The sequence below is a fragment of the Scylla paramamosain genome, chromosome 22 (genome assembly GCF_035594125.1).
Source record: "Scylla paramamosain isolate STU-SP2022 chromosome 22, ASM3559412v1, whole genome shotgun sequence".
Classification (NCBI taxonomy): domain Eukaryota; kingdom Metazoa; phylum Arthropoda; class Malacostraca; order Decapoda; family Portunidae; genus Scylla; species Scylla paramamosain.
In genome coordinates, this window is record NC_087172.1 from 8,762,447 (window position 1) to 8,778,415 (window position 15,969).

Consider the following 15,969-nt stretch of genomic DNA (forward strand, 5'->3'; position numbering starts at 1 on the left):
AGAGAGAGAGAGAGAGAGAGAGAGAGAGAGAGAGAGAGAGAGAGAGAGAGAGGACTTAGGTGAAATTTACTGCATGTATATGCATGATGCCGACAGTAGGTGAATGTGACCTATACTCGTACTTGTCAAAACTGTGGGAAAATTGTGGGGGATAATGCACAAAACTTGGGATGATAACAATTTAGGACTATAATAGGCACAAACCTCAAGAGGGGACTGTAGATATCTGGTGTGTTATCACAAATGTAGTAGTGTAAATGTGCTGAATTTGATTTTTTTTTTCGAAAACTATTTTATTTTATTTATTTTTCATTATTATTTCCAGGTTCCCTGGAACCAATTTTTTTTCCACAGATTTTTCAGTTGTCATACCGCACATTTACCATATTGAATGCTACACCAAAATGAACCATGTTCAATGTTGTGTACCCTACTGTGTGTGTGTGTATATATATATATATATATATATATATATATATATATATATATATATATATAATATATATATATATATATATATATATATATATATATATATATATATATATATACACTATATTTAACGGCTTATAAGGTGCATGGGCTTATAGGACGCACCTCATTTTGGGCAGGCATTGAAAAAATGAATAAATAAATAAATAAATAAGCGGGTTTAAGCTCTGAAAAAGAAATGAAGGGTTTCATCTGACATTTGAAGCTCCCTCATATGTATTCAGATCCTTATTAGATCCCAATATTTTACATAAAAAAAAATTATATATATATATATATATATATATATATATATATATATATATATATATATATATATATATATATATATATATATATATATATATATATATATATATATATATATATATATATATATATATATATATATATATATATATATATATATATATATATATATATATAATATTTGCTGGGATCTATCAAAACTGGTCCTTAAGCCAATCCTGCTGTGACGTGAACAAATATGGCGTAGGCAGTGACACTGTCAGAGCCCAGAGGGGTAATAAAGTTTGTTTGATGCTCTCTTCACTTATGAAATCTTGTTTTTTAGGTAGTAAGCTATTTTCTAAAAAGCAATAGTTTCTCATTAGCTTCAAGTTTTGTTGAACATGTATACATGGTAAGTTAAAAGATAGGTGCAATTTCAGTTTTATTGAATGGGTACCTTACCTCAAGGAATAATGGCATCATACTAAGGAATGCAGTGAATCTTGCGTGTGGTGCCAAGTTTGGTGACTGATTTTGTTTTGGTACGTGCAATGTAAGCATCGTCAGTGACTGATGTTATTTTATGTGAATTACCAGTAAGTACGTCCTGCTATACACTTATGTTGCAAAAAAGATTTTTTTTTTTTTTTATGTAGAAGCGATCATCACTTTGTTTACATGTGTGAAGATGTCTGGGGTTTGATTTAAGGGCCACTATTGTCACAGACTTAACACTGGCAACTGCCCTAAAGCTGGCTTTATAACACGCAGGTTTATTGTCTGAGACTTTTTTTGGGGGGAAAAAGGTGCTTCTTATAAGCCATCAAATACAGTGTGTGTGTGTGTGTGTGTGTGTGTGTGTGTGTGTGTGTGTGTGTGTGTGTGTGTGTGTGTGTGTGTATATATATATATATATATATATATATATATATATATATATATATATATATATATATATATATATATATATATATATATATATATATATATATATATATATATATATAGATACATACACACACACACATTGAACCCCACTTTATTGCGATTCAATTATCATGAGTTCACTTTTTTTTTTTTTTCATTGGAACCTAATTATTTTTAGAAAGCAGAAAATCTCACTTTATTGCAGAAAAATCTGCCATTATATTTAATAAAACATGCTAAATCGTGGCATGGGTTGAGGAAGTACCCAGACGAGGGTTTAGGTGCACTTGTATATTTGGCAATCCTGCCTACTGATAAGGTGGTGGCCTGGCAGAGGCAACGGCGTGATTCCCACCAGCCTGTCACCATCGACAGTCAGCTGTTGTCAGGTGGAGTGAGCACCAGGTGGGGTTAATTGGTCTGCCGTGCAAGCAGTAATTTTCGTTGCCACTCTCACATTGAGGGTTGATGTACTTAGGTTGGCGGTGGTTTGCCATATTCATGTGACTGTTGTATATTGCTGTTATTGGTGGGTGGTGGTTGGGCTGGATGACCGTGAAGATGCGGGTTTTGTCATCAGTCGATGTGTATGGGTTGTTATCCATATGGTTGGAGCTTTGATGTGTTATGGAAGTGCTCTACAAACATTCTGGTTATCACTGGGCCGCTGGTGGTGGTCTGTGTGTTGAGCACACGGTGTGTGTTCCTAATTCGCCAAGTTGGTGGTTCATCATTATTGCCACAAGGAGGAGGCAGTAGGCACCTGCCGAAATGATAATTACTCCCAATGAGGTCTAAAGCACTGGATCAGGGGGTGCTGTAAACCTATCATTAAACCCATTGTGATCTCACTGAACGTTTCTCATTGTCTCACAACACAAGGGAGCAGTTACAGCCTGCCCTCTGAAGACAACTCTCTTCCTTCACACAAAAACTACAAGCACCTAATTACAAACACACCTTTCACTGAAAATTCAAAATTATCATGGCGACTCCTTTACTAGCCTTGGAGTATCCATCTGGGGAGCGGACCACAAATGTCCCCAAGTCAGACTGTTCTTCTGGTATCGACGCTAAGTGTCTTGACACCCCACTATCCTCCATGACTTAGAGCAATTGGTGCAACACCCAACTCATATTCCTGACCATCTTGGAGGTATGCCCAACATTCTTGACCTTTTCCTAACCTCTGATTCTTCTGCTTATGTTGTTACCCTCTCTTCTCTGCTAGGCTCCTCTAATCACAATCTCATATCTGTATCTTGTCCTATCGCTCCAATCCCTTCTAAGGATCCCACGAAGTGGAGGTGTCTCTGGCGTTTTGCCTCTATTAGTTGGAGGGACCTAAAGATGTATTTTGCTGATTTTCCTTGGAATGACTACTGCTTCCATGTCAGAGACCTGTCTCTGTGTGCTGAGCGCATAACAGAGGTGATAATGCCTGACATGGAGGTGTACATTCTTCACTCTTTTTCTTGAACTAAACCTTCCAAACACTGGTTTAACACAGCCTGTTCTCATGTTATACATACATGATAGAGAGGTGGCCCACAAAAAGTATTTGAGCCTTCCATCACCAGAATCTCATCCAATTTATATTTCTGCCTGGAACCAAGCCAACTCTGTCTTCCAACTAGCCAAAAACTCCTTCATTAATAGAAAGTGTCAAAATCTTTCAAGATCTAACTCCCCTTGTGACTTCTGGCACCTAGTCAAAAACATCTCCAATAACTTTGCTTCTTCTTTTCCTCCTTTATTTCAATCAGATGGCACCACTGCTATCACATCTATCTCTAAAGCTGAATTCTTCGCTCAATCCTTTGCTAAAACTCTACCTTGGACGATTCTGGGCTTGTTTCTCCCTCTCCTCCACCCTATTAAAATTCTTTGTAATGATGTTTTCCATGCCCTTGCTGGCCTAAACCCTCGGAAGGCTTATGGACCTGATGGGGTCCCTCTTATTGTTCTCTGAAATTGTGCCTCTGTGCTTGCACCTTGCCAAGTCAAACTCTTTCATTTCTGTCTGTCAACATCTACCTTTCCTTCTTGCTGGAAGTTTGCCTACATTCACCCTGTTCCTAAAAAGTGTGACCTTTCTAATACATCAAACTACCATCCTATTGCTTTAATTTCCTGCCTACCTAAAGTTTTTGAATCTATACTCAACAGGAAGATTCTTAAACATCTATCATTTCACAAGCTTCCATCTGATTGCCAGTATGGGTTCTTTCAAGGCCAATCTACTGGTGATCATCTGGCTGAGTCTTGGTCATCCTCTTTTAGAGATTTTGGTGAAACATTTGCTGCTGCCTTAGACATATCAAAAGCTTTTGACAGAGTCTGACACAAAGCTTTGATTTCCAAACTACCCTCCTACAGCTTCTAATCTTCTCTCTGTAATTTCATCACAAGTTTCTTTTCTGACCGTTTTATTGCTGCTGTGGTAGATGGTCATTGTTCTTCTCCTAAATCTATTAACAGTGGTGTTCCTTAGGGTTCTGTCCCTTCACCCACTCTCTATTATTCATCAATGATCTTCTAAACCAAACTTCTTGTCCTATTCACTCTTATGCTGATGATACCACCCTGCACTTTTTCATGTCTTCGTAGATGTCCACCAACCCTTCAAGAAGTAAACAGTTTATGCAGGGAAGCCACAGAAAGCATGACTTATGATCTCTGAAATTTCTGAATGAGACAGAGCAAATTTAGTATTGTTCAACACCTCAAAAACTGAATTCCTCCATCAACTCATCACAACCTTCCATATAACTATCCCCTCTTTTTCAGTAACACTCAACTGTCCCCCTCTTCTACACCTAACATCCTCGGTCTGTCCTTTTCTTATAATCTAAACTGGAAACTTCACATCTCATCCCTAGCTGAAACAGCTTCTATGAAGTTAGGCATTCTGAGAAGTCTCCATCAGTTTTCTTACCCCCCAGCTGCTAACTCTGTACAAGGGTCTTATCCATCCATGTATGGAATATGCTCCACATGTCTGACGGGTTCCACTTGTACCGCTCTTTTAGAGAGGGTGGAATCAAAGCTTTTCATCTCGTCAACTCCTTTCCTCTAACTGACTGTCTTCAGCCTTTCTCATCGCCACAGTGTTGCATCTCTTGCTATCTTCTGCCGCTGTTTTCATGCTAACAGCTATTCCAATCTTGCTAACTGCATGTCTGCCCTCCTCTGCAGCTTCACTGTCCAAGGCTCTTCTTTCTCTCATTACTATTCTGTCCACCTCTCTAAAGCTGACCCTACATGATCAATATTATTGCGCAATATTCCTTATTGTACAATATTATTAACAGTGAAGGGGCGGTATTGAAGAATGACACAATATATTGAAGACATCAAAAAGAGTTTGATATTCTATTGCACAATAAAAATGAGTCAATATATTGTACAATAATATTGATCGTGTAGGGTCCACTTAATGTGAGAGTTAACCAGTATTCTCAATCATTCATCTATTTCTCTGGAAAACTCTGGAACTCCCTGCCTGCTTCTGTATTTCCACCTTCCTAAGACTTAAACTCCTTCAAGAGGGAGGTTTCAAGACATTTATCTTTAAATTTTTTACTACTGCTTCGGACCATATTTAGGGACCCATACCTCAGTGGATTTAAAAAAAAACTCTTTATTGAATGTCTGTTGCCCTTGGCAACAAAATTATTTTTTGTTTTGAGTGTCTAGTCTGAGGGATGATTTATATATATATATATATATATATATATATATATATATATATATATATATATATATATATATATATATATATATATATATATATATATATATATATATATATATATATATATATATATATATATATATTTTTTTTATATGCACAGTGGGATAATGGGAGAATACATAACGAACAAAGAAATAAGATAAACAACCAGAACAGAGAGAGAGAGAGAGAGAGAGAGAGAGAGAGAGAGAGAGAGAGAGAGAGAGAGAGAGAGAGAGAGAGAGAGAGAGAGAGAGAGAGAGAGAGAGAGAGAGAAAATGCATGAGAGGATGCATCTCTTACACATACAACTCAGACGCCAGACACCAGAGTTACCGTAACTTTTGTATGAATTTAAAGTTAACCTTCTCCACTTAATTTATTTAATCCTCCCTTTCCTTTTTGAGAGTTGCGACTGCAGGGGTGTATTTACATAGTTTTATTTACCTGGTTATATTGTACAGGGCACAAGCCAAAGCTCATTTTGTCCTGTCTCCATAACCATATTTATCCAGTTTCTTTTTAAACATGTGTACACTGTTTGCCACAACCTCCTCTTCCTTCAAATCATTCCGGATTTTAATAGTTCAATATAGGAGTCTGTATTTCTTGATGTCGCTCGAACATCCACTCTTTTATTTTCTTCCCATGCCCCCTTGTCTGTCTCTCTCCCTCCTCCATCTGTGGTACCTAGTCATTTCTGTCTATTCTTTCTATATTGTTTATTAATTTATACGTTGTTATCACGTCTTTCTCTTTCCTCTTGTAGTGTTGGTAATCCCATCTTTTCAAGTCTTCTTCATAGTTTAAGTCTTTCAATTCTGGTACCATCTTTGTCATTATTCTCTGTATTCTTTTCAGTTTCTGTATATCTTTTTTTCTATGTGGAGTCCAAACTACTGCTGTGTATTCCAATTTAGATCATGTCATGCTTATAACTTTCTACATCATTTTTTTATCGAAATAGTTAAATGCCACCCTAATGTTTTGTTAACAAGCTATGTGTAGAGCTGAATATTCTGTTTATGTGCCTTTCAGGTGATAGTGTGTCCTGGATCATTACTCCCAAATCTTTTTCTTCATTACTTTTCATTATTATTTCTCCCATTTTGCAATTCCATGAAGGTATTTTTTTTTCCTATTTCAAACATGTGGCATTTTCTGGCATTAAATTCTAGTTTACATTTTTGGTTCCATGCATGTATCTTGTTAATACCCTTTTGTAATTCCTTGCAGTCATTTTCATCCTTTATTATTTTTATTATTTTTCCATCATCAGCAAAAAGTTTTATATAAATATTTAGATCCTCTGTCATATCATTTACATATATTTGAAACATAAAAGATGCCAACACAGATCTTTGCAGTACCCTACTTGTCACTTCGCACCTACATGAATTAATGTTTCTGATTACTGTTCTCATTTCTCTCCCTTGTCAATAATCATCCATCCATCTCAGTGTTGCTATCTTTAGTCCTCCTTCATTCTCTAACTTCCACATAAGGGGCGCTCTATAGTACTGTGTGATTTGTTTTGACTCAGCTCCCCAAATAAAGCCTTTAGAATTTTATAACATAAATGTTTTGCTATGAGGGAGAGTGGGCATAGTGAGTGAACCGTGTTGTCGCGGGCCTCACTGTTTCTACCTCACCATCCCTCCTCTGCTCCATCCCCTTCCCCTTTGTCTATGATAGTTGCAGCATCTGGGCACACAGCTGCCCCAATAGGCATGTGTCCAGCCAAGCCAGAGTAAAGAAGTATGTTGATAGAGGCAGAGCAATGCAAAGAGACCAAGGGGGAATATATATACATTAGAAGGCTTTAGTTTGATTAGACATTAAGTATTCAAAGCAGTATGCCCATGCTTGCATAGGTAGGGCAGGAGTCTCCATGAGCCTCCCTGTGGTTGTTGTGCCTCTTTAATTTGAATAGATATCTGTTAACACCAATTCCTTAGCACTGGTTGAGTATCCTGATGTATCTGGGAGTAGTTGGCTGGCTCCTCTTTTGTCTGTTGGTTGTGTGTTTGTGTATCTACAGTCCTTTGTACCATTAAATGTGACTGGTTCTAGAAGTTCTGCTGAGAGCTTTGGAGCCAGAGGATATAGAGATTCTCTGTTGAGCAGTGCTTGTTTTCTCTCTCCCCAGGCTTTACCGTGTGTAAGTGGTACTGGGCTGTACTCTGCGAGACAGAATACACTGTTTGCCAACAGGAGGATATGATATTTTCTGAGTGTGGGTGGTTCTATCTCTGGTGGGAGGTAGCTCACAGAATATTATAAACATCATAATTGTGTATCCTTTGTCCTAGCTGTGCCCCTAACACATGGTCATACAATTCTTTCCCAACAAGTGGAGTATGCTCAGAGTTTGTTGAGGATCTGTTTATTCCTTTCTCTGTGTTTGGGTAAAAATGGAGTGGTGACCTCACTTTTGTTAACTGTTACAGGAGACCAGAAAGACCCTGTGTACATGTATTTGAGCCCTGCACTGAGCTATGCAGGAGGTAGCATCAGGAAGCTGACTTGAATTGGTGGTAACTGTGAGAGTGGCTGAACCTGGTGTCGCAACAATATATATATATATATATATATATATATATATATATATATATATATATATATATATATATATATATATATATATATATATATATATATATATATATATATATATACACAGTGGAACCTTGGTTTTAGAAATTAATTAGTTGCTGAATACCATTTGAAAACTAAAATGTTCGAAAAACCAAAACTATTTTCCCCATACGAATCAATGTAAAATGGATTAATGTTCCCAGACATCAGCTTACCCTGTCTTAGCAGCTTATGACAGACACTCCCACAGCCACGATGACTGCTTCCCAACATCTCCAGCTCACAAATTATTTATCCAGAAAGAATGTAGTGAATGAACTTAGAACTCATCAGAAGATACTGTTTAGACTGTGAAGGTATTCTCTTTGTCACCAATCTAGTGAGGGAAGCCTTACAGAGGGACACAAAGAGGAGCCACCCACCTACTGCCAGAATGAAGGTTATCATAACACTTAGACATTTTGCTGCTTGGAAAAACTACTGGAAAAATGCAGTTGTACAGTAATGATGGCATTGGGGATCATCAAGAAAGCCACAAGTGGCTCAGAATTACTCCTGAGCACTAAAAAATGATTGTTTGCTTTGAGGCTTTTCAATGGGATCACATTTACCTTATTTCAAAGATTGAATTACTGTCTTACACTCTGTGTCTCTCCTCCAAATATATAAAAACAAAGTAAATATTTATAGAAACTATAAATTAGTAATAAATGGCAGATTTTGTTATGTTTTTTTAATATATGAAATCAAATAACTGTTTGTGAACCAAATTATGGTACCACAACCAAAGCAACAATGAGTTTTAAATTTTTTTGAAAACCAATTTGTTCGAAAAGGGAGGTGATCAATAACCAAGGTCCCCACTGCATATATATTTTCTCTTTTAGGCGGACGAGATTAAAGACAAGAGCAGCCTCAACACTGTTCAGTTTTTGGTTGTGCTTTTCTCTTTGTTTAATTAATTCTTCTTCTGCGAATCACAGGGCTCCAAGGAGCTTTCTAAAATTTGTTGTATTCGTAACATTTCATTCCTCTTAGAACATCTTCAGGCTAGTGATGCTTTGTGTGGATGAGCACTTATACAGCTGGGGAGAGCATGGTGCTTGGTAGTTAGCTGATGGACACTTCCTATTGGTGGAGTTTTGTCCTGTTGGGAGACTGCCAGGTGCTTCCTATTGGTGAAACATTGGTTTCAATCTCTGTCCTGTGCTTCCTTGTGGGCAGGATTTGTAGGTCTCTGACTTGAGAATTTATTAATGGTGATGATTATTCTATGTAGAGGGCTTCTAATATCTTTAATCTTCTTTGGCCCTGTTCTCTGTCTATGATGGTGGTGCCATCTTCTATGATTTGGTGGGTGATGCTTGCTTGATGTTTGGTGTGATAGTGTTCTATGATGGCTCCAGTTTGCAGGTGGCAGGTCAGTCTTCTTGACAGTGTTGTTATCATCCCAATGTAGGATTGAGGTCCACAGTCCTCAGCAGTGCATATATATTGCATATATACTGTATATGGAACTGTGGAGCTCAATCCTACATTGGGATGATGCAACTCCAGCACCTCTAGCAACACAACCTTCTCACTATTCTGTCTTACACCATGAGTCAAAGCAAAGCCACTACATATGAACAGAATCTTTACTGTAACTCCATAAGTTTGCACATATCTTCAAGATATTAATCATTATACCTAAAAGGACTTGCAGCCAAGGTCTCCAGAAAGAGACTTACCAATGAAACTAAATTGGATATAGTAAGACAGCATGGGGGGGGAAAGAGAGAGAGAGAGAGAGAGAGAGAGAGAGAGAGAGAGAGAGAGAGAGAGAGAGAGAGAGAGAGAGAGAGAGAGAGAGAGAGAGAGAGAGAGAGAGAGAGAGAGAGAGAGAGAGCCTCCATGTTTTTTTTTTTTTACTATCTTCAAATCAACTGAGTTAATCAAGAAGGCTGCAGAAATTGTATCACCTATGCAAATAACAAGGAGCACTCAAACTTGCAATCCAGCAAAGGACAGAATGGAAACTCAGCTTGAAATATGGATAAATGATCAGATATGTTTATCAACCAACAGTATGGAACCAAAGGTTATTAAACCATTGTTTCCTTGAGAAAACTGAATACATGATTAATAACTGTTTTAAATGAAGAGCATAAAGAGATGCTGCATTAGCATAAGCAAGGAGAAAAGGAGAACTAAGTTTCAACAAGAGGAAGTCTGTTGTCAGTCAGTAACCTCCAAGAGTGTTTATCAGGTTTTGCAAGTGCCATCAAAATTATGAGGAAGATGGAGTCAAATTCAGTAACAATGCAATGAACATAATAGACCAGGCACATGCAACCTATAGGGAGATTCTAAATACAAAGAGACACAATACTAAGCAAGGCACACTGACATATTATTTCAGGGCAGTCACCCCTTCAACTCCTCCATCAGTAGGGCTGCCCCTCCCTAAATGCAGAATATGTGCTGTGCATAGCGCTTCATCCTCCATAGGGGGGCCACATTTTGCATGAGGGAACACATTTGTGCATATATGCAATGGATGCACATGTGTGCTACCATGAGGTGAGTGTAGAGCACCAAATCAGCTCAAGAAAAGAGAGAAAAGAGACCTATAATCTGACCACACATGTGGTCATTTTGTACCTATGATACATATGGATGAGGAGAGGTGGGGAGGGGCCTCCAAATAAAATTTTACTTAGGGTCCCAATTTGGTCAGGGGTGGCCCTGTCTATCAGTGTCACCATTACATCATCATCAGAATATGTAGGTTCTTGTCCATCCCATGACTTCCACCAAGATTCATCCGTAGCATTCACTCTTACGCCTGGCATCTCTGAAGCGGCTGGTCCAGCACCAGCACATGCTACTAAAAGCCTGTCCACACCAGGAAACATTTGGGAAACAGTTTTCATGGATGGATGTATGAGGTGATGGATGGATGGATGGATGGATGGATGGATGGATGATTGAATGAATGAATGAATGAATGAATGAATGAATGAACAGAAAGATGGATGGATGAGTGGATAGATCAGTGGATGGATGAAAGGACGAGTAGATGAATGGATGTATGAGTGGATAGATGGGTGAATGGATAGAGAAGAATGGATAGAAAGATAGATAGATGGATGTATGGATGAGTTGATAGATGGATGGGGATGAGTGGATGGATAGATATATGAGTGGATAGATAGATGGGTAGATGAATAGAAGGATGGATGGACAGATGAGAGGATAGATGGATGGATGGATGAGTGAGCATTTTCAAACTGTTTCCCAAATGTTTCCAAACAGTTTGCAAACATTGTTTCCAAATAGTGTTTCTTGGAGTGGATGTGGCTTCACCCTCCCTCACCCCTGCCATGTGCAAGAAGTGACAACTCATACCTTCATCAACCCACAGACACCATACTGTTCAAACCATGCTCCACCATAGCCTATTGGTTTAGATCAGGGGTGTCAAACTCAAATCCTTTTGAGGGCCAATTATGCACTTGGTTATGGTCTCGAGGACCACCAAAGATTTGGTAATTACTTATTGGGAAGAGTGAAGATTAGAACTTATTTTGCTAGTCATCCTGGTTTACCAAAAATACAATATTAAGGTAAAAGGTAAAAGTTATTATGTCTCGTCTTAGCAGTTAAGTTACATTTCCCTCAGTTATAACAATAATAGTAACTCGAGCTGAAAAATCTCGTCAACTTGCGGGCCACTTAAGACCACCGCGATGGCCACATTTGGCCAGCGGGCCATGAGTTTAATACCCCTGGTTTAGATAATCTGTAATGAAATGCATGTGTGTGTTCACTGTTTCTGTAAACCTGGGGTGAGTAGACATTTATAAAAATTTCAATAATGGTAATAAAAATGATTGTATAAAAGTAATTTTGAAGGCTGAGAAAAATAACTTACCAGAATTGCAAGAGGTCCACTGCCCCAGTTGTCACATTCAATGATGCCACCTCCATCTGGTCCCCTTGGAATACATACACATCTCTTTTTCTCTCTTGGATAAGCAGTCAGGGCAAGACGTCTACCAAACACTATAGCAAGTTTCTGAATTTTCTTCTTGATCCTATTTGCCCTTGAAGCTTGTCTTGCAGGAATAACAAGGTTAGCAGAAGTGAAAATGGTACCTGTTAACAGAAGAAAATACTATTTGTAAAAAATACAGTACATATATACATATGTGAATATTTCACTACATACAGCATTCATGACCATTGCAATTACTAGCTCTCCAGTGTTTCATACATGTGCAAGTTATCAACCAAAGGTAATTTTTTGTAAGAATGAAATATTATAAAAAAATTCATTACATATTCATCTAACCTAACAACTCAACTGGATAGCAAACAGTATAAATTTGATTCTGCTTGCTCCTGTCCTTACAGCTTATCTCTTAACATTCCATTTCTCATTCTTCTATTATAGAATACATTTCTTATTTATTCTAACACTTTTCTTACATTTTACACAGGCCTTTCCTCTTGTATCCATTGCATTAATATTACTTGCCTTTAGAGGAGTTCCAGACAGAACTGTCTATAAATCAAAAGTAAGCTGTAAGAAAGTGCTGGCAAACTTTTCAGTCAATTTTTTATTTTTTTTCCAACAGTGAAACTGAAACTGGTATTGAAGAAAGAGGCAAGATTTTTCTTTCACCTTATGTATGATTCTGTTACATATTTTCAAAAACTTTTCTAATAATAGTAATAAAAAAAGAAGTTATATCCATTGCCTGTTCAAGTTCGTCAATAAATAGGTACCTGGAGAGACTTGAAAGTAACCTGTGGAAACCCTGAAGTCACAGTGGCCTTGTGTCTCAGGTAAAGAGCATTATCCAACATAGGCTTGAGAGCTAATGAGACAGATATAAGCACTAAGGGCATGTGCAGATATGATGCTTATATTTATTTATTTATTTATTTATTTTATTTATTTATTTTTTTTTTTTTGCAGGAGGGCCACCAGCCAAGGCAATAAAAAAAAAAAAAAAATGGCCCACTGAGGTGCCAGTCCCTGTACAGAGTTCAATGCATTCGTAAAAGATATGGATAAGTGTCATGAAACCTCCCTCTTGAAAAAATTCACGTCATAGGAAGGTGAAAATACAGAAGCAGGCAGGGAGTTCCAGAGTTTACCAGAGGAAGGGATGAATGATTGCGAATATAGCTTAACTCTTGCATTAGAGAGGTGGACAGAATAGGGGTGAGAGAAAGAAGTCTTGTGCCACAAGGCTGCGGGAGGAGGGGAGACATGCAGTTAGCAAGATCAGAAAAGCAGTTGGCATGAAAATAGTGGTAGAAAATAGCAAGAGATGCAACATTATGGCGATGAGAGTTAGTTCATTGTTAGAGAGTTAGTTTTTGATTCCACCCTGTCTAAAAGAATGGTATGAAAGGAAAGAAACCCCCAATACACGTGAAGCATACTCCATACATGGATGGATAAGGCCCCTGTACAGAGTTAGCAGCTTGGGAGGCGGGGGATGAGGAAAAAAGGTCTAACTTCATAACATGCCTAACTTCATATAAGCTGTTTTAGCTAAAGATGAGATGTAAAGTTTCCAGTTTAGAATATAAGTAAAGGACAGATCAAGGATGTTCAGTGTAGAAGAGAGGGGGCAGTTGAGTGTCACTGAAGAAGAGTTGATATTTGTCTGGAAGATTGTGTTGAGTTGATAGATGAAGGAATTAAGTTTTTGGGGCATTGAACAATACTAAGTTTGCTTTGCTCCAATCAGAAATCTTAGAAAAATCATAAGTTAAACATTCTGTAGCTTCCCTGTGTGAACTGTTTACTTTCTGAAGCGTCAGAAGTCTATGAAAAGATGTGCAAAAGTGCAGGGTAGTATCATCAGTATAGGAGTGGATAGGACAAGAAGTTTGGTTTAGAAGACCATTGAAGAGTAGGAAGAGTGGGTAACAGGACAGACCTGAGGAACACCAGTGTTAATAGATTTAGAAGAAGAACAGTGACTATCTACCACAGCAGCAATAGAATGGTCAGAAAGGAAACTTAAGATGAAGTTACTGAGAAAACGACAGAAGCAGCAGGAGGGTAGTTTGGAAATCAAAGCTTTGTGCCAGACTCTATCAAAAGCTTTTATGTCAAAGGCAACAACAAACGTTTCACCAAAATCTCTAAAAGAGGATGACCAAAACTCAGTAAGGAAAGCCTGAAGATCACCAGTAGAGCAGTCTTGATTGAACTTATGCTAGTGATCAGAAGAAGGTTGTGAGGTGATACATGTTTAAGAATCATTGTGATGAGGATAGATTAAAAACTTTAGATAGACAGGAAATTAAAGCAATATGACAATAGTTTGAGGGATTAGAATGGTCACCCTTTTTAGGGACTGTCTACCACAGAGGCAATGGAACAGTCAGAAAGGAAACTCGAGATAAAGTTACAGAGAGAAAGATAGAAGCTGTAGGAGGGTAGTCTGGAAATCAAAGCCTTTTGCCAGACTCTATCAAAAGCTTTTGATATATCCAAGGCAACAGCAAAAGTTTCACCAAAATCTCTAAAAGAGGATGACCATGACTCAGTAAAGAAAGCCAGATCACCAGTAGAGCAGCCTTGACAGAACCCATACTGGTGATCAGACAGAAGGTTGTGAAGTGATAGATGTTTAAGAATTTTCCTGTTGTGGATAGATTAAGAAAACTTTATAGACTTGGGGTCATTATCAGAACAGTCTGACCTGGGGACATTTGTGGTCCCCTCTCCAGATGGGAACTCTGAAGCTGGTGTAGGAGTCACCATGATAATTTTGAATTTTTGAGTGAAGGGTGTGTGTCCATAAGCCTTCTAAGGGTTTAGGTCAGCAAGGGCATGGAAAACATCATTACAAAAGATTTTAATTGGTAGCATGAAGTAGTCAGAGGATGGAGGAAATGAAGGAACAAGCCCTGAATCATCCAAGGTAGAGTTTTTAAGCAAAGGTTTGAGCAAAGAGTTCAGCATTAAAAATAGATGAGATGGCAGTGGTACTATCAGACTGAAATGAAGGAGGGAAAGATGAAGAAGCAAAGTTATTGATGTTTTTGGCTAGGTGCTGGAAGTCATGAGGAGTTGGATCTTGAAAAATTTTGACAGTTTCTATTAATGAAAGAGTTTTTGGCCAGTTGGAGAAAAGACTGCATGATTCTGGGCAGAAATATAAAGCACAGCACATGCGATTCAGAGGATAGAAGGCTCAAGTACCTTTTGTAGGGTACCTCTATATCATGTATAACACAAGAACAGGCTGTGTTGAACCAAGATTTGGAAGGTTTAAGTCAAGAGAAAGAGTGAGGAAATTCTTTTTTTTTTATTTTTTTTTAGGAGGGACACCAGCCTGAGATGCCAGTCTCTGAATAGGGTTTGAAGCAGAGGTCAAAAATTGAAGGATAAGTGTCTTGAAACTTCTCTCTTGAAGGAGTTCAGGTCATAGCAAGGTGGAAATACAGAAGCAGGCAGGGAGTTCTAGAGTTTACCAGAGAAAGGGATGAATGACTGAGAATACTGGTTAACTCTTGCATTAGAGGGATGGACAGAATAGGGTTGAGAGAAAGAAGAAAGTCTTGTGCAGCGAAGCCATGGGAGGAGGGGAGGCATGCAGTTAGCAAGATTAGAAGAGCAGTTACCATGAAAATAGCAGTAGAAGATAGCTAGAGATGCAACATTGTGGTGATGAAAAAGAGGCTGAAGACAGTCAGTTAGAGGAGAGGTGATGAGATGAAAAGTTTTTGATTCCACTTTGTCTAGAAGAATGGTATGAGTGGAACATCCCTAGAACATGGGAAGCATACATAATGCAAAAATTACTATTACTCATATGTATTTAGCAATATAAGCAATATAAGCAATATAAGGTGCACATGGCAATGGGATACTCAGGATGTGCTATGCACCACTGCAGCATCCTAAAATTTGCTTGTTTTTAGGAACACAAATGTACTCTTTTTCTGGTGTGATTTTAGTTGTTCTAGCA

The 15,969-nt window shown here is 38.0% G+C and overlaps 1 protein-coding gene across 2 annotated transcripts in view; it reads right to left on the reverse strand.

The window, feature by feature from the left end:
* Positions 1–15,969, reverse strand: part of LOC135111515 (uncharacterized) — a 716,663-nt gene that overhangs the window by 60,865 nt on the left and 639,829 nt on the right. For both annotated transcript variants that reach the window (XM_064024883.1, XM_064024882.1), the window contains exon 80: positions 11,901–12,124. In XM_064024883.1, coding sequence (XP_063880953.1) covers positions 11,901–12,124 — 224 coding nt within the window. The remainder of the gene's footprint in view (positions 1–11,900; positions 12,125–15,969) is intronic.